General features: G+C 40.5%; 1 protein-coding gene across 2 annotated transcripts in view; it reads right to left on the bottom strand.

Annotated features, from left to right (window-relative positions):
- The window catches only part of JARID2 (jumonji and AT-rich interaction domain containing 2), a 215,648-nt gene that overhangs the window by 1,961 nt on the left and 194,372 nt on the right, over window positions 1-19,315 (bottom strand). For both annotated transcript variants that reach the window (XM_027745086.2, XM_039386682.1), the window contains exons 9-17: window positions 17,323-17,415; window positions 16,765-16,883; window positions 16,532-16,602; window positions 15,588-15,702; window positions 11,673-11,778; window positions 10,682-10,864; window positions 4,618-4,748; window positions 2,401-2,584; window positions 756-863 (exon numbers count right to left, since the gene is read on the bottom strand). In XM_027745086.2, coding sequence (XP_027600887.1) covers window positions 756-863; window positions 2,401-2,584; window positions 4,618-4,748; window positions 10,682-10,864; window positions 11,673-11,778; window positions 15,588-15,702; window positions 16,532-16,602; window positions 16,765-16,883; window positions 17,323-17,415 — 1,110 coding nt within the window. The remainder of the gene's footprint in view (window positions 1-755; window positions 864-2,400; window positions 2,585-4,617; window positions 4,749-10,681; window positions 10,865-11,672; window positions 11,779-15,587; window positions 15,703-16,531; window positions 16,603-16,764; window positions 16,884-17,322; window positions 17,416-19,315) is intronic.

The following is a 19,315-nucleotide window of genomic DNA, read 5'->3' as shown; positions in this document are numbered from 1 at the left end:
TTAGCAACTGCTCTTCAGTCACTTAAAAAGAACAGAGATACAGTGCTCAAAAACTGCTGAGAAGCCTATCTCAAAAAGCTGCTTGTACCAAGTGCTGCTCCCCAAAAGCTGATTTTGTAATTTTTCCCACTGCTTCGCTATTTACCTTTCAGGCTAATGGTAAATTGCGCCCCACTCTCTATTCTGCCCTCATCCTCTCATACCCAAAGGAGAAATGGAGCCAGCTGGACAGGTGGAGACACGTAGCATTAGCCCAGAACCCAGGCACAGTCCTAAATCACCAACTTGAGTTCTGTGATTATCCATCATCACATGTGCTTGGAGCCATTAACTGGACCTCTCATCTACATGTGCTCTGCACGTCTGCCTTAAAGAATGTTCAGGCTGGACTGGAATAAGTCAGCTGAACTTTCAGTTACCAACAGAGAGAAGGTATCCTAAAGTACAGAAGTTACCAGTTAAAGCAAAGCCTCAGGTTTGACAGCATACCAAAGCATTAAATGGCTCCTCTCTTCTGTAACACATATTCATGCAGTTTATGCTTCAGGTTTCCTTTTGGTCATTTTGTTTCCCTCTATTTCTTTTACTTAGATCATAATAAAATGCCTTCTTTGCACACCGAAAAAAACCCCCAAATAACAACAAACCCAAGACCAGTTTCCTGAGGTCTTGGTAGGAAAAAGGCAGAGTTAAGCCTACCCCTAAGTTTTGGGTATCAAAGCCCCCCAGCATCACACAGCTGTGTCAGTACAGACCTCATCGTAACGGTACATCATTTTCAGTCCCCGACAAGACTTCTGTTTTTCCACGTGCCGCAGGGCACACTCCAAGCAGAAGACAACATTTTCATTCTCCTGTACAACCTGTATAAAAGAGCAGAAGTGGGGGTAAGAAGTGCAGTAAGCTCCAAATTGTAGCCGTGTTATGCACACAGTATTGAACTACTGTCTGAATGACTAAACCTGGATTTTACTGCAAGCTAGTGGAAGGAGCCATAAACATTACACATTGTGAAATGATTCAGAATGTGTAGTAAGAAGAAAGAACATATCCCTTTTTAACTGCTAATGTTGGCAAGTATATGTAATTTGGAAAAAAACAAAACAAAACACCAACAGTAATGAAGGCTAAATCCAAATGGCATATGCATTTATTGGCATCTTCTATGTCATCTAAAGATCTCCTGAAAGGAGTAGTTTCCCATTACTTAAAATGCTGTCTTGAATAAGGATAAAATCAGCTTAACCACAGGATTCCTCAGCTACTGTCTTGTTCGGCAGAGGTCATATTTGCTTGGCTGGCTGCCTGCCAAGCCTGCACACTCAGCTTGGAATTTAACAACCAACTTGATTTTTTGTTCCCAACTACTGTTAAAGAGTGACAAAGAAAAATCCCTCCCACGATTACACTTACTCCAGAGCAAATGGACCAGAATTAAGAGGTTCTGGCTGGTGCTTTGTTTTGTGTTTGTTTTTTTTTTAACAAACTCATTTTCAAGTTACTTCAAACTAGTGCTGCTTCAACAGTGGTGTAAAGGCATGTATAAAGACAGCATATTCTATCCTAGGGAGGGAAATGGCTACATCTGATCATTTACAGTTATATTCCATTTCCATTAAAAGCCTAACATCTATAACCAAAAAAACTGCCGAAAGACAGGAGGGGAGGGGAAGGGCCTAAATATGGGCTCCAATGCACTGTATTATGTTTATTTAAATATCTGTTCTTGGAATTAAATGGTACATAAGGTTGTGGGAGGGGCTTTTGGTATTTTTAATGAAATTGCTGTGTTTGTAGGTGTTCTGCATACAGCTAAAAACACTGAAATGTCACCATAGTGGTTAGCACACCTTCAAAAGCCAGTAGGCAATTACTTCTAAAAAGAGAGAGAAAGTTTATGGGCGTGACTGCTGGTTTTGAACAGACAGTTTGGCAAACAGCTTGACAGATGGGATACATCTACCCTGCAATTTGGCTTGCAGGGAAATTGTCGCAGCATGGGCTGTAGCTGCATGTTTGAGACTCGGGACATGTATTTGAGCTGCCAGCTCATCCTGAGACCTGTTCTGCCATGACTTACTACTACTGGCAACCTGCAGGTATCTCTGTTACCCCCTCCTAGTGCAATGCAAACACGCTCACAGGTGTTCAAGAGTGGCTGAGTGACTGGTTTATCCCTTCCTGACAGGGGAGAGAAGTTAGCTGACACTAACTCTTGTCTTCTGTCACCATTGGCCAAGGTGATAAATGTTCTGGCACAACTAAATCAACATCTCTGTGTCTTGCAAGGAGTGCATGAGATGACTCTGTGGTCATGTGCTGCCTCTCAAATGCTTATAGTTCAACAGAATTTTAGAACAGGGGGACAGGACCCCAGTGGCAGCAGAGGACTTTACCCACCATGGAAAGATAGCACAGGTGCTGACAAATCTGGCATCTCCTCTCTGACGTTTCTAACTGCAACCACTTTCGAGGCTTTTTCTTTCCATCCATCCCTGTGCTGCTGCTGTCATGGCTGCCGTAGCGCGCTGAAGAGTGGAGACCCGCCTCGTACAGCTGCCGCCGCTGCCTCAGCTCCGTGTCCCTGTGAATGGTGTGTGCAATTAGACGCTGGCATCACCTCATGCCACCAACAAAGCCACATACGATCACCCTTTTACCACCATCATCACTGAAACCTTAGCTCCACACAGCACAGCCCTGAGTGTTGTCGGAGGTTGGTGCCATTCCCTAAGCATGGCGAGAGACAGCCAGCACCACAGAAGCGCTGCCTGATTTTAACAGCGACCACCGTATCAAGCCAATGGTTCTCAAACTGCTCCACAGAGAACTGGGGACTGCCGAGTACTTCCTGGAGGTTGATGGTTGCTCAGGGCCATGTGGAGAGTCGGGAGCTGTGGCTAACATGACTGTCATTCCTGAAGTTGCCAAAAGCCACCTTGAGGAAGAGGAGCCGTTGCTGTCAGGAGTAACAGCCACGTTCATCAGGAGGCAGAGATGAACCAAGGACCTGCTGCCATGAGGTGCTTCAGGCAGGAAAGGGGGAGCAGGGCAAGTGATTGTGCCAAAAGACGAAGATCTTGCTGTACACCCAGGGGAAAAAGAAGGAGATGTCAATCAAGAATAACAACCAAGCCCTCCAGCCGCCCTTCACCCACAGCGTCTGTAAGGCGGACAATATCTCCTATGCTGAACTCTAAAGCAGTAGGAGAGCAGGTTGGGTTGGAGCTGACTGGAAGACAGCAAGTGTGGAGTGAGCTGAGCAGATGGAAGGGGAGAATAAAAAAGCGCACCACCAGACACAGCTGAATATGGGTGGAGAGCCAAGCTAAGCAAATGGCACGGGCAAACTGAGCAACCAAGGCAGATCAGGAGAGGAGGCAGCAAAAGACACATAACAAACAAACAAAACAAAGTAAAGGAAAAAAATATGGTACAGTGTTCCACTTAGTATGGAGTTGGTTTTTTTCAGATTTTGTTTGGGATTTTGTTTCATATAAGGAGCCACAGGAAAGACTGATATCCTCCAGTGAATTCCAACCTATGCATTAGAACAAGTTTGAGAACCACTCTGATAGAGGTCGATGTGATGGTCTAGGAGCAAGCACCAACATTTCTCTTTCGCCTTTTGCACTTGCAGACTTTTTCTCTTCAAGGGGGAAAAAAAAAGGCACTTGAGCGTGATTATTCCCACAGGGGAACCAGCTGAAGGTAAAGCAGTCAGCACACCTCTTTGCATTTCTTTCTGAACACTAAAACAACACATGTGCTGTTTTCCCCTTCAATATGTCACTGGAAATTTTCCAAATGAACATGCTATTTAGTTAAATACAGTTTGTAGACTCCATTCATCAAAACTTTCTTGACATCTCGAGTATCAGTTGTCACAAACTTGAAAGATAGGTAGCAACTACATGGTAGGGAACAAAAGAGAAGATCATTACACAGGAAGCCAGGCAACATTATATTTTCTTTTCTCACCTATCTTAAGAGAAACCCTAAACATGTTTCCTTAATACTGGAGAGAAAAAGGAGCGTGAATTTTTTATTTAAAACGTTCAAGTTCTAATGCAAGATGCGTTAGCATGCATGCATAAGCTGCTCACTTATTCACTTTTAAATCAAGACAACTTTCTGTATACAAAGTACCTTCTACAACTGTAATATAACAATCTTGATGCTGAAGACAAGGGTTCCTGGTGCAAAACCCACTACAGACATGGCTTGACAGTGGCTACTGATGCCAAGAGGTTGAAAAACTCAAGAAAGATGTTTAACCACTTGGCACCAGGTAGTTCACATAATGCATCGGGAAATCTTGACTCTCAGCACCAAGAATTAGCAAAATAAAAACCTAATGTAAACTGTAGCTTTAATTCTTTGATGGTGCCCAAAGTAGGGAATTCTTAAGAGTAAGACATTGTAACCATGGGCAATCTCACATCAGCTACAGCCAAGGAAACTGCTTCTTCCATGTGTGGTTGTCTTCAAATATGTTTGCTGGGCTTTTGCTTGGTTAAGTAGGGGCAAGACATGTCTGAAAGGGTTACTTACGTCATCCACCTCTGGAGTCTGTCAAGGAAAACAAATAGGTACAATAGGCCCCCAATTCGTTACCTGAGCTCTCCAAGAAGTGATGATATTGTACTCAGAGTCGGTCCGTTTTCTTTTTTTGCTTCTGCCGTTGCAATCTGATAAAGCAACTTTTCCATTGAAAATGGTTTGGCTATACGTCGTCTCTTCATTTCCTGGGACAGGAAATGAAAGAAATTGACAGATGAGTTCCTGAGCAAATCTGAAAGTAAAATCTTATCAAGAATTTAATTCAAAATTGATTAATATTATTAATATTTAAAAGACAATAATTAAAGCAAAAAGTAGCCTTTTAAAACAACCAAAAGTTAAATTTTTCCATAGTCCCAGTTAAAGTATTTATGTTCCAGCTTACATCCAGCACTAAGTGCACACTGAAATGAATGCTAGCTAGAAATTGGTCCTTTCAGTGGAAATGCTTTGCTAAATTGGGTCTTCCTGTTGCAAGATTTTCTGCACATGCTTTACGTGAACCAGTGCCACACAAAAACACGTCAAAACCCCAAACAAAACACGTGCTACCCAGTCATAATCAACTGCTTCCTCAGAGAACAAACACCCTAGTGCCTGTTACATCTAACACTGTGTTTTCAGAGTCACCAGCAGAGAGCAAAAAAAGCATGTGTCTGCAATGCACGATGCCATATATGCTAAGAAATCAATCAGTATGCTGGGTTTTTTTAATATGCTTTACTGTGAAGTTTAATGCAAAAATAGGCAAATTCTGCATATACAAAGAGAATGAAGTAAAATGCAAGTACACTGGTGTCACCACATTTCAGGTGTACTTTTTTTTTTAAAGAAGAAATTTAAACTTCATTAGTGGAAAAGACAAGAATAGGAGAGATGTCACAAAAAGGAGAAAAATAGAAAGAAGGATGCCCAGGCGTAGACTCAGGCAGTTCACCGAAGTGGAGGAACCAACAAACACTTCAAAATTCTCTCCCTAAACATTAATTTTTCCTGTGGAGGCCAAGAGGAGCAATGCAATCACTTAAGCTGAATAATATTGGATGGCTCAGACTGCAAATAGTGTAAGATCTACACATATGACCTGCTTGAAGGCCAGGACTGGTGTTATTTTGCATCTTTTAAAACATAAAAAAGGACAAACTAGCAAAACTAGCAAAAACAGGCAGATGCCAGGGAAAGAGACAAGAGGCAAAAGAAGGAGGGTTCAGTTCTGCTCAGTTCTGCCTTTTGCTGGTTCCTGTCTGTGAAAGCTTTTGAAGTTACATCTTTCCAGTCAATACAAACTGAGTGATTTTGGTAGCTGAAACCCTTTCAAGAATTCTTGTGTAGGCAAATTCCTTATTTACTATGCAGTTGGAAAAAGTGCAGTGTTTTCTCAGTATCTGAAGAGGTTTATGTTTTTGTTTATGTAGAGTCAGAGCATTCAAATGACGCTAACACTGGAGTGTAATGTGAAGGAGACATTTTTGGTTAGTGGTTAAGCCTGCCAAATACCTACTCGGCACACACAAATCCAAGGATTAATTTTTAATCTTAATTTTTTTCACCCTCTTTTGTAACCCTAATTACATGCTCTGGTTATTTCTTTTATCAGAACCAATTATATGCACCAGTTGCATGTGTTAACTAGTATATCTATCACATAAAATGGAATTTGCTGAGCAAAAAGAGTTCAAAAGATGTTCACAGGTAAAAAGAGTGTTCTTCAGAAGCTATTTGCTCTGCTAGCCCCTGCATGGTGTTGGAAGAGCTGCACTGTTAGGAGTGTTACGGGAAGGCTTTTCCATGTTAGATTTGCTTCACATATTGTCTGAGACTGCATAAGAACAGACACTCTAAGTCCTGCCAAAAGCCCACATGGGCAATACACACAGTCAGGATAAAAGCCCACAGTGAGTGGCTGGAGAAAAAAAGCAAGGTCTGCTCCTGCTGGGTGACAGCTCAGGGAAATTCCAAGCCCAAGTCTGTACTGGGCTTAGCACAACTTGCTCGATCTCTGCATTTATCTGAATTTCTGAATCTATGTGCGTTTTTCTCTTCCATACTGTACTGGAATACACAGGTAAGTATTTTAAAACAGACTTTTGTCTGCTTTTGTACTGCTGCCTATTTCTTTTAATGACACATTTTTCCATGTCATGGAAGTTACCCAACATTCATAATTATCACCACCCTGGCACTTGTGATTTGGTCTTGCTATCGTATACATTTCTCGGTCATTCATTTTCCAGGCTGAGTAGTTCTCTTATTTTTAATACAGAGGATAACTCATAACTTTAACCATATATCTCTGCTGTGCCTTTTCTAGTTCCTCTATAATCCTTTTGCAATTAGGGACTCAGAATTGCACAAGCCACCAGGACCCTGCACAGTGCCACACAGTGGTGTTTCTGCTTTGCTATCTATTGTGTATTCTGTCTATTTGGTATCTATTGTAATTCTTAACATTCAATATATTTTTGTTAAGCCTCTCCAAAGCACTTGGCTGACAGCTCCATAGGAATCCAAAGACCTCTTTTCTCAGTAGCAAGAGCTCATCAGAGCCTATTTCTCTGTCAAATTAGGATTATTTTTTTAAATTTAAATTTAGCATTTATCAACACTGAATTTCATCTACCATTTACTCACTTGGATCACTCAGTATCATGAAATCTTTCTGTAACACCTCATAGGTTTAATTTTTGCTGTTGTTACCATTAACATCCTCAATGTAAAGGATTAGTTTTGCTATTCACTTCCCTTTCTAGGTTATTTATGGATACATTAAACTGTACTGGTCTTAGCACAAATTCCTGAAGAATGCACAAAGAGACCTCTGCCCCTCCATGATAAAAACTGACCATTTGTTCCCATCCTCTGCTTCTCTTTAAATCAGTTGTTTTTTTGGTGTGTGAAGTTCACCTCTCAGTCCATGGCAGATTAATTTCTTTAAGAGCCTTTTCTGAGGAACCTTGCCAAAAGTCTTCCAGAAATGTTCACAGACTCTGTCAACTGCAACTTTTGTCCATACATACTTCCAAAAGTTTTGAGGCCTGGAGACCATGACCTTGCTGCAAAAGCCCTGGGCTCATTCTTTTGTACATTTATTTCTTTCCTTTTGGCCTTGAGGAAGTTGTTCTTTGAAATCTCTTTTTGGTCTTCATTTTTGTGTATTTACATGTCTTGCTACAGAGGTTATTTTACTTGCATTTTCATCTTCTGGACACCAAAGGAGTTTTTTGGTCTTATTTCAAACAGACTCCTTTCTCCTGGTGTTTAGCCATGCTATATTTAGTGGAGGTTTGCCTTCTGAAATTGTTCTCTTTTTTTGCTAGGCAATGTGCATGTGTTGTGAGCCTCTAACACATCTTTAAGCAATTTCTATGTTGCATGCAAACACTTAACCCTTCTTTTTGCATTCTGAATTTAACAAGCTTCCCTGGTTTTATGCGAGGCTTTTGAAATGAAACACCACAGTAGTGGATATTTTGCATTTTACTGTGTTCCAAGGTTCTTGATCTCTGCTCTCCATCACAGCACAGCTCTTTGCTAGTGGGGACATCAGGTGCACTTCCGGAGGGCCTCCTCCCCTTTGGTTTCACCTGAGAGCAACCCAGTGGGCTCAGGCTAGGACAGCTCTGTGACAGGAACCAAGGAGTGGTAATTGTGTGGCGTTTTAAAGGCACATTCCTCACTCAAAATAAAACCAGGGGTGGAAGGAAATACATGTACAGCCCCTGTCAGCATCTTGGCTAGACAGTCAGGAATACAGTACTAATGCCATGCTTTTCCTATTTAGGGCAAGAAGAACAGCACATAGGGATTCTGTCACTGGTGACAGAGTTAAACCTGGCTTATTGGACCGTAAGCTCTCTTCTGTGTGCAGCAATGCTGCTCCAACCAGAAGACTAACTCCATCTTTCCTATGTACTTCTTTCTCTTGTATTATATTACCAGCTGAGTCTCTTTCCACCAAATTTCTGGTAGGCCCTATACCACCAAAGGCCCTCCTTTAAAACCAGACATTCCTTCTCATTTCCAAACCTCTAGCCCAGAGTGCATTAATTTCATTCAGTATTCTGTATTCCTAAATTTCTGTTTCCTAAATGAGTTTTACTGACTTTGCCCAATGCTTTATTGCCATTCCAAACACATGTTCTTCCACCACAACTCTAAACTTTCTTCTCATCCTTAGTTTAAAATTTCAGGAGCTCTTAGGGTGTTTTTTAAAAGCCACCAATCTGATTCCATGTGTGGTCTAGGTGAACCTGACTGTCCCTTTACATTGTTTTATACAAATTCTTTTATTCCAACCATTATCCCCAACTCCTTGTAAACTGAAATCAATGCAATTTCAGATGCAGAATTTCATTTTTCTGTGTATTAAAGGAGGTTGAGCAGTTATTTAATACAGAAATGAAACAACATCATTTAGTAATATAAAGAGAGTCACTATAAAAAAATCAGGTCGCAGTATCACAGAATGAAAACAAAGTTAATGTATCAAAGGGCTAAAAACTGTCAGTATTGCTGTGGAGAACAAACAGGTGGGAAGGTACAGTTGTTTATCGAGAGTTCATTTAACAGTCCAAAAGAGGAATCTTGCTCATCACACAGAACATCTCACCACCTCTGAAAAGGACAATCCCGGCCAGCCTTTGAAGATGGCAAAGTGCCTTGTCAAAGTGAAGGAACCATAGAATAATTTTCAAAATTTAAGGGAGTTAAGAACATAAGACAGCTTGAGGAGAGAAGGAGAAAAGGGGGGGAGGAATGAAGAGAAGAAAAAGAACAATGCAGTAGGTGTTTCCAGAGGCTTTTTGATATAAACATGTTATCTGTGGTTCTTGTAAAGTTTGTGAGAGCTGTGACTTCAATTTCCAAGGCAGGTTATCTATCATAGATTGGAATCTGCTGGATTTTCAGTCAGCTTATATTTACCCAGTACAAAGCTCTTAAAAATTAATCAAATGAAACTGTTCTTCAAAATTTGAGGCACCAAGAGCTTTTTAATTGCTGCATAGTGATTTCTGTCTCTTACAGGAGTAGCATTTCCACGATATCAAACAAGTGTTCAGTAGAGCAATAAATACAGCATATGGAGTTAATATAATTGTGTATGTTCAGACAGAAAAGGTTAGCTCAGGATTCTTATGCCTTACTTTATATATATACACAATTCCCACCTTACCCCAACAAAATAAATATGTAATAAAATAACCTTTTATTTCAAACTAAGTTAATATACAATTAGTATAACCAAGCTGGAAGAATTCCATTAACCCTAAAGAACCAAACCTAATTGTGGACATATCACCTTTAATTACTTAGTAACCACTTGGTCTGCAGCTGTAAATGATCATTAACTAGTGACTTAGCTATAAAACACTACCAAAATAGTATCTGTAACCCATAGTGTATTTGAGTAGGTTGGGAACCCAATTAGTGACATATATTCTTTGTCCAAGAACACAGAAATGTTGTCAGAATCAGGATGACTGGACAATTCACCTGTTTCTGCAGGCATCTTGCCTCCGTTAGTTATGTGAAAAGGGAATGGGAAGGTTATTTATTTACATCTAGTATTGGATGGGCTGGTCAGTGAACCTAAGGATTTTCAAGTCGATTAAAATTGAAATTGCCCTGATCAACAGCTTTTCCTGAATGAAGGGGCAGAGAAAAACAAGCAATAAAGCTGTGAGTATTAACTGACTCTGCCTATCATAGGAGCTAACAAGCACAGTTATTCAGATATTTGCACCTGAGATTCTAAAGGTTCTAGAAAACATCACGTAAAAAAAAATAGTAAGCATATTACAGTGTATCATCATTAGCTCTGAAGGGATTTTTGAAAAGCTTGCTTGCAAACTGGTCTGCAGGCATAACAATCTTCTGAATTTTTTCACACATACAGAAGTCTGTAGCTGTCAGATAACAACTCACTTTTTTGAAAACATTGGATCGTCTTATGCCTTGCAGAATTTTTTTTTTAATTATTTTTTTATTTATTTAATAGTCCAGAAAAATAGACGTAGTTGTACTAGTCTCACAATGCTATCGATCCTGGAATGTCTGCTTTGCTGTCCTTTTAGTTGGCAGGGCCGTGAATCCATTTTAACTCCTTTGCTCAACTTACCTTGGCTGTTTTAAAGCCCATACTTGTCCACTGGGTGGTAGCAAAGTGCACCGATTCGGAAACACTATAGCCACAACATACTTTGGACACAAAGGATCCAGGAAAACAGACAACAAACTGCCCGCTCTGCTGTACAGTACGGTGCACCCTGATCCCCTCTTTACACAAGATTTCCGGGGAGATCTAGAAAGACATTAAAAAAAAACCAAAAGAAAGAAAAACAATCAATCAGAACTTTATTTTGTAGTTAGATCCCCTTCCTTTCTGGGTACTGCCACATGCTACTGCTTGTGGAGCAAGCTGCTCTGTTCACTTTCTCTCATCCCTTCTGCACATACCAAAGCTCAGCAGTGAGGATTGAGGATTACAGAAGTGGCTCTTCTGGAACTAACATTTTAAACTTATACTTGCCAAACGATCTCAAACACAAAGCCTCAAAAAAACACTGTCTACTACTACAGAAAGTAATGCAGGCCATTCAGTTTTCCATCTAGGTCTTTTCCAACTTGGCACTGAATCCACCTTGCTACAACACTTCTGTTAGATGTTAACACAGATAGCTGAGGGAGGGGTTTTTTTTTCTTATGGGCTCCCAAATTTATACTTAAATACACTAAATGGAAATCATTATCCACAAAATAAAGAAAGGAGCCAAAAATACTTGAAGTATTAGTCTTCTCCTAATCATGCTGGCATCATAAAATGTCAATCACAGAAGATTAATTGATTAAAAACCACTCCCTTTGTGAGGTTAAATACATTATGGATAGTATTAAAAATGGACATTTTCCACTGTCACATTTATTTTTATGTGAGCCTTGTTAGAAAAATGCCATGTTGTTAAACATTGCAAATAGGAAGTAGCCGAATTTTAACAACACCCTCTGCATCACTGTAGTGTAATAAAAAACCAAAATAAATCCCCAACCAACCAGCTTCATGATTAGCCTTGGGTTCTTAAGTGGGAACACCTCTCCCAGTGTTAACTTACCATTACATTACTTTCAAGCATTTCCAGCCCTGGAGTGCCATTGGCTTGCAGCAGGGTATGTACCACATCATCAAGTTTGTTCTCCTCCGCAGCAGGAATGCAATACCTGTTGTTTTGTCAGAGGAAAAGAGAAAGATTTACTGTGGAGTAAATAATGGTCCACAGCTACACAGTAACAGGCAATTCAGACCGGGACATTGATTAAAAAAAAGAAATTAAACAGAGGCTTTCCCACACAGTTCTTTTTGGTAAAACACTGAGGACTGAAGGAAAGCTGTTTATTTAGACTCAGTCTGATGGTGTTCACTAGGTATCAAAGGACACAAAATCCCCAAAACAGAAATGTGAAAACTCAGTGCTCTGTAGAATCAGAGGAGAGAAACCAACAAGAAACCAATGTTCATCTTGACAGCACCAAACCAGGTAATTACAGGCAGAATTTTGCATCTCATGAGCACCAATATATGTTCTGTTATCTTTACAATAAATGCTTGTATTTATTACCTGTGCATCAACCAAAAAGATCTTCACATTTAATAACGTTTTCTGTTTGTAACAGTCAAGAAACCGCAAATCCTTTCTACTCTTGGGACACAAAGTTGCCTAAGACCTTCTTGCCTTGCCTACTAAACAAATCTCACATCCCTCCTCTCCCTTGCAACAAAAGACCTGACTAAGAGCAGCCAAAGCAGCAAGAGAGATTTAAAACTCTGCTGGGTATATGCCAAGTTGCACATCCTCCTCTCCTTCAGAAGCCAAGGAAGCAGCTGTCCTCTCTCTGCTCACTGCCAGCAGTGCTCCCTAAGCAGAAGTGACAAGAAATAACATAGGAGTCGCGGGTCTTGGCTTCATCACATCCAGAGAACTGCTATTTTTCTGGCTGCAGGGAGGCAATATGGTGACGATTAGTCACTGCTCTTGCTTGCACCCTGTCAGAGTGGTAATGGTTTATGTCCATCCTGAAGATACCTGTTCCCAAGATCTGGTAGTTGGTACTTGATGACTGTGAACTGCGTAGCACAGCTTGGTGGGAAACAGTGCAAATCCTGGGATTCTCAAACCTGCCTTGAGTTGCTGCCATGCTATGCTTTATCTGTGACATTATTTTATTTGGGTTTGTTATGCTCAGGCAAGTAAAAGGCATCTCCAGCTTTATCATGACTTATGAGTTCACTTTAAGGAATGAGACCTCAACCTGGAGTCCATTTCCCCCATACCGGATACACACACAGAGCCATTTTTCCAAACTTGAAACAAGAGAATAAAGGTGGAAAGATTTGGAGGAAGGTGTGCAGTTTTCTTGCCATTCATCTGGTCTCTCCAGCAACTTCATAAAGTGTTCTGCTGGTCTTACAGACCTTGTTAGGATATTTGCTTATAACATGCACTAACATTAACTCCATGTGTGCCATACAGAATTATCCTGATTGATGAGCGTGTAGGAGGCTATACTTCCTATGATTTGAACTTCTTGTTACTGTTCACTGTACTGATGATGACTTTGATTTGTCCTTGTTGATTTTTAAGCCAAGAGCCAGAAGACATGACATTATCTACTCCTACAGTTAATTGTAACCACAGTAAGAGCTCAAATGAGCTGGTTGCCCAGCTGTACACAGATTGACTCCTTATATATATTTTGAAAATGATCAGGACCTTGCTAAGAAATTCTAGGGTTAGAGAGAGGTGAAGTGGAAGAACTTCATCTTAATAAGGATCAAGTTCCAACAGCAATTTTAAATGCATGCCACGTATCAAGTACTATGCAGTACCTGTGTTGCTAACACTACAGCTTTAGAACACCTCCACACATGTAGTGTATTACTCTAGTTACACTATAATAACAGATCTGAAACAGTGATGAAAATATTTTAAATTTGAACCCAGAATGTGGCAGAACACAGTCCTTTCTTTTAGAGTCAGAAAACATGGCTGGAATAGACAAAAGATTCAAGCATACAGTCCCTCATAATATGGGGCAAGAAAAAGGCATGGAAAGGATGTGTGAAGAGGAGGGGCAGTACACAAGTGCATGGAACTAGCTGAGTACTAGGGCAGGACTGAGAGAAATGAAGATCCTTTGCAACTGGTCTATGCTGCAATTTCACTCATTTACAATTCTTGATGTACCTATAAAAATGGGAAGTGAGCCACCGGTATAGACTTCGGAATGTCTTGGGCCGAACAAGATTTTCTTCTCTCTTTTAATGGGCACTGAGGATCCCTCCAGAATAAAAAGCTTAGGTCACTGACCTCTGCCCTGAGTTCTCCCCTGTTTACTCTCCAGGAGGTAAAACCTGAGAGATTAGAGTGAGGTGAGCAATCTGAAGGTAAATGAAGTACCACAGGCTTTAGTACCACAGGGATCTGTCCTCAGAAGGTAAGATTCCTGGATGGTGGGTGGACTTTGCAAGACAGAGGAGAGCTTTGGTGCCCAGTGGCCTGCTTTGTTATCCCTGAAGCAGCCATTGAAAGCAATGCTGTCAGGGTACTCCAAATATTATGCCAGACCTAGAGTTATTAAATTAATCTTTTCCTCAATAAAGCTCGGTACTTTACTGGACTGTTAAAAGTTGTAATGAGCTAATGAATATTAGCCTGACACTTCAATCTGGCAGCCTTGCTGAAGAATAGCCTTTACAGACAAAAGAGTTTCTCTTCCTTCTTATGAGTTATTTGTGCTTACTATCCCTGTTTCATCAAGGCAATCATCATAAACACACTTTAAAGTATGTACTTGTGTATAAATAAGTCCATCAAGAGAAAGCAAATGGCTTCTTTACTTCTATTTCTCCTGGCTTGGAAAACCAGAAAAAGTAGCTTTTCCTAAAATTTGGACTGTCTGCATTCAAGTCTGTTCAATCCCAAAAGGCACATGTTTTGACACATACAGTATGAAGCGTGGCCTCAGAACTCAATTAGGGGATTCTTGAATGCCTTCTGTTTGGAATTTACTGTCATTTAATATAAGATTAATGTTACGGAGAGAAACAGACTCACCTAAGGTTCAGGACAACATAGCTTGTTCAGCAATTTGTCCTAATAGTATATTATTATAAAAGATTACAGATTAATGATTCACAGAAGAGGGAGAGGAGCCATGAAATGCCTATGACAGAAAGCAACAAAATCCCAAGTCTGCAGCATAATCCAGCATTTACCTTTACCTTTTCATATGATCGCATACAGAACATTTATTCAACTTAAAATATTTAGCGAGAAGAGATTCCTGCCTTAATAGTTTTCTCCAGATTTCAAATCCTTTTTTCTGGGCCATGTGCTTTCCCAGTGACAGCTGGATCAGCACATCAGCAGCATCTGAGAAACGTGGGAGTTCACACTTAGCAGGTGAATAAATAGCAGTTGACAGTGATGCCACTGCCACCATGGGGACTTCTGGATGCAAAGGGGACCCTGCAGACCTCCTTCTGTCACACCACATGAGGAGTCAAAGGCTCCCAGAGTTCCAAGTTCCAGAGGGGAACCACTGGAACTGCTAAAATGGAACCAGCTCCTCACCTTTGCAAGGAGGCACCACTGAAATAACTTTTCTTCTCTGTTTATTGCATTTTGTCTAATTAAGAAACACAGTCACATAACTTATGATTCATTGTTTTCACTGATGATGCTCTTGGGTAATAACACCAATATCAAAGAAGCCTGGCTGAAAGGCGCATGACATGACAGCAGCACCTGCTTTCTCCATCATGCCTCCATCATCTTTCATTGCAAACTAAATCATCATGATCTGCAGTACTACACATGCACTGAATTCAGGAAGGGATGTTTCCCTTAAAACTCGACTTCTAGGTGAGATTCACTCATGCAAAAAATACTACACAAACTCCTGTTAATACAAGCCTACAGAGAGTGACTGCAATCAATATGAAGAAAACAAAACACAGGAATACCTACCAAATGCAATCAGCACCAGTGTGTAAGTAGTCAATGTATGGAAGGTGATTTTGGTCTCGAGACCAGCATGAGGTAGAAAAGACCATGCCAATATTTAGCCAAGGAATTGTCACTCCTAAAACAGAGAGATTGAAAAATGAGTTTTGAGTAACTGTAGTTTGTAATTAAAAGACAGTTTGAGGGGGCATTTAAGTTGAAAATCTTATTCTACCTGTGAGCTGACCCTTGAAGTTTTAAGTGTTCCTATCAGAGGGAATAATTTAACAAACTCAGCATTTTCCACTAAGAAAATATCTACTGACCAATTACAGTGCCCTTGAACATACTTGTTTTCTAACAGCTGTATAAAATTTTTATTTTTTTGAGAATTTACAAATACCCATAATTCAAGCTCAATGCCATTGATCAGAGGAGGTTGCTTCATGTCGTCAAGCATCCATGTAACTTTTAAACAGGTATCCTGTTTCCCAAGTGGTTAATTCAGGTTCAACACCTGCACAAGAGATTCTATTATACTCTCAGCTAATGTTTCTACCAGTAAATTACAATGGTGTATATGCAGCTGGAGCACTCATGACAATTCATTTAGAAAATGTGTGTGCTGCTTTGCCCAGTGCTACAGACTGCATTTTGCAAGCCAGGAAGTTGCATGGCTCTGTCCTTTATCGCCCTGACACAAAAGAAGAACACTGATACGCTGGCAACAAGGGATACTGCAAGTACAACAGGTTCCTCCCAGGAATGCAGTCTCAACTATTCATCAATTCTTTATCTGCATGCCTGCCTTCATTCCTTTACATACCACCTGCTACATACAACCGGATGTCTACTCAACCAGCTGGTGAAGAGAGGGGCCAGAAAGAGGGACAAGCCTTTGGTGACTAAATCACCACATTCAGAGGACAGTTCCACCAGCTGAAAACATAAGAAAGAAACTTGCTTACCAGGCACAGCACCAAGATGTCGCAGGATGGATCCTGTATTATTAGGAAGGACTGTGAGGTTCCACCCATGCCTGTTTGAGGGGTGATACAGAGGCAGACATGTGTCAGTGCACATTCCCAGTGCCAACACCCCCAGTGCCAAGCTGCCCTGCTGGCCTCGTGCCCCCACTTCCGCTCAGCACAGCAGGGCAACTGGAATAAGTGGACAAAACAGATGGATTTGGTGATCATACCTTGAAAATGGTTCAGACTTTCCCACAGGAAAACCACTCCCATGGGTGTTGGTATCTACTTTTCCACAATGCACTGCTACATGGCAATCTTTCTGTTCCACTATCCGCCAGTATTCTTGCTGTGGTAAGAGAAAGCAGTAATGCATTTTTAATTCACTGAACAAGATATCTCTCATTAAAATATAAGCCCCAGAAATTTACAGGGCTTTCGTGACCTCAATGTAATTCAACATAAAACACTGCTTAAAAATAAGAATATAAATTATTAAAAGTAACGATGAATTGGGAAGACAGAATTTATATCCTCTTGGCTCCTGTGCTTCGGTACATGTCAGATTAAGAATTCTTTCTCTTCCTCAGTTCATCAACACCTTTATTAAAAATGTTCAAAAAATTAAAAAGGAAGAATCAGCACCATGTCTATCCTAACCACTTCTTTTTCTCCCAAACTAGACAGCCTTACACTGATTACAGTAATGCTTGATGGTCAACTATACTGAGTCCCCATACTCAATGCCCTGAAATAAAAACTTTTACCACCCCTTGAGTTGGCCTCACCTCTACTTCAGCTACTGTAGGCTCCTTCGTGAAGCACATGTTCATGATGTTTCTTGCTGTTCGGTAGAAGGTTGTTAAAGAAACAGACCTACCCTGTGGAAAAATAAAATTAAAAGTGAAAATAAAAAAAGTCTCCATTCCCCCTGTCCTCATTCTTTTCCTTACAGGCTCAATCCCAGGTGACAACAAAGGGAAAAAGGACAATGTCTCCAGAAGAGGTGTAGGTCTAAAGCTCATTTTGTATCTGAGGGAAAATACATCAGAAGATAGAGAAATTTAATGACATCAACTCAACAAACCAATCACCCAAAAGGCCAACTGAATGTTCCCAGAAGGAACACTGCTTTGTCCAGCACAACGCTCAGTATTCGATAATACAGAAGATGGACACAGCCCAGCTTCCTATGACAGGTTGCAAAACACCCAGTAGGCAGTCAACCTGCACTTTACAATCAAATTAAATACGTGATCCAAGGACCATGTGGTTACACACTTTATATAGAGAAACAGTTGAAAAAGACTTCAAAAATTCACAGAAATGTTCAGCATTAAACTAGTATTGTATCTAGTGGAAAGTGGTCACAAAAAGTGGAGTTTACCAAGATGATTGTAATCACCTGCTTAAAAAAACCAGTTATGCTTAATTCAATAAAAGCAGTTCCAATGCAAGGAACCAGGACCGGTTATTACAAGGTTGAGAAAAGGAAAACACAATAAAATTGTTGAATGAGTGCACTCTTTGTTGGCATTGCTGCTCTATGAGAAGAGGATCTGATTCCGTTTTCTGCTTGAGCTGTACCAAAGTTTCCAGACACCTGCTTTCATGCATACCTACAACACCAGACTCTCTGGGAAGCATTGTCTGACAGCTTTGAAGGCAAGAGCACCAGAAGCCACTTGCTCCTTTCAGCCCAGACATACTGGTGTGCCCAGGCAGTAACAACTCTATTGTCTTCTCTGCCCCACGGCAGAAGAAACACCCTGGGAAGCCATGAGAGGTGGCAAGGACCACAACAAGTTGCTGTGGCCATACTGATTTGAGGGCATTGCTGCAGGCAGAGACCAGAATTGCTCTGCAAATGTGGAGCAGAATATATATTTGCTCCTCGCCAGATCTACTGCTCCTTCCTCTAACTCCCATTGTACCCACCGGCTGCCCATCTGAGCAACCACAGACTTAAAAACTCTGCATAAATGAACACTTTATTACTCGGACTATTACCTTTCTAGGTTCTCAATTATGAAACAGATCTGCCAAACCACCTCATTCTTTTCTTGTGTTTAATTTATTTAATAACTGTATCCAAGAGTAAACTAGAAAGAACTATACAAGCAGCTTTTCCCCTAGGGGCCAAGTCTATCACTCTGCCATACTCATATGGTTGTAACATTGTCATTTTTTTAATTGAACGCAGCATAATTAGGTTTAACAAAAAAGTCTGTGAAATGCCCAGGGCCTGGGGCACTCTGATTCCCATAAACTTCAGAGCTGGATTCTCTGTGATCCAATAAGCAATTTCCTTCTTCTTTTAATGCCCTCATGAATCGTTTATTGAGGCAGCCTTTTACAACAAAACTGCTTGTAAAATGCAGGGCCCACACCAAGTCATCACACATGGACACAGACTTCACCACTCGCAAACCAATACACGCTCTGCAGCAGCTTCCTCATTTCATTAACTTGCCCTTCTCTCATCTTATACAGAAAAACAAACAAACAAAAAGACTGATCTTCCAAGACTAACCATGTTCATTTTTTTAGATATACAGCAAGCAAGAAAAATGAAGGTGGAAAAACTAAACACTTCAAATGTTTAAAATCGCATATATCGATTTCTTCCCTATGAAGAATTTGATATCTTTTTAGTCTCCTAAAAACTGTAACATAAATTAAATGGTTGAGGGGGTTTTGTTGTCTGTTTATGTTGTTTGGTTGTTTTTTTTTAATCTGAGGGATCTTGTAAAATTTTCTAATACCAATTCAGAAAATAAT

Source organism: Pipra filicauda, unplaced genomic scaffold, assembly GCF_003945595.2.
Source record: "Pipra filicauda isolate LSUMZ 115617 unplaced genomic scaffold, ASM394559v2 scaffold49_size4853605_pilon, whole genome shotgun sequence".
Taxonomy (NCBI): domain Eukaryota; kingdom Metazoa; phylum Chordata; class Aves; order Passeriformes; family Pipridae; genus Pipra; species Pipra filicauda.
The sequence above is the reverse complement of the archived record's forward strand: the minus strand, read 5'-3'. Positions and strand labels throughout refer to the sequence as shown.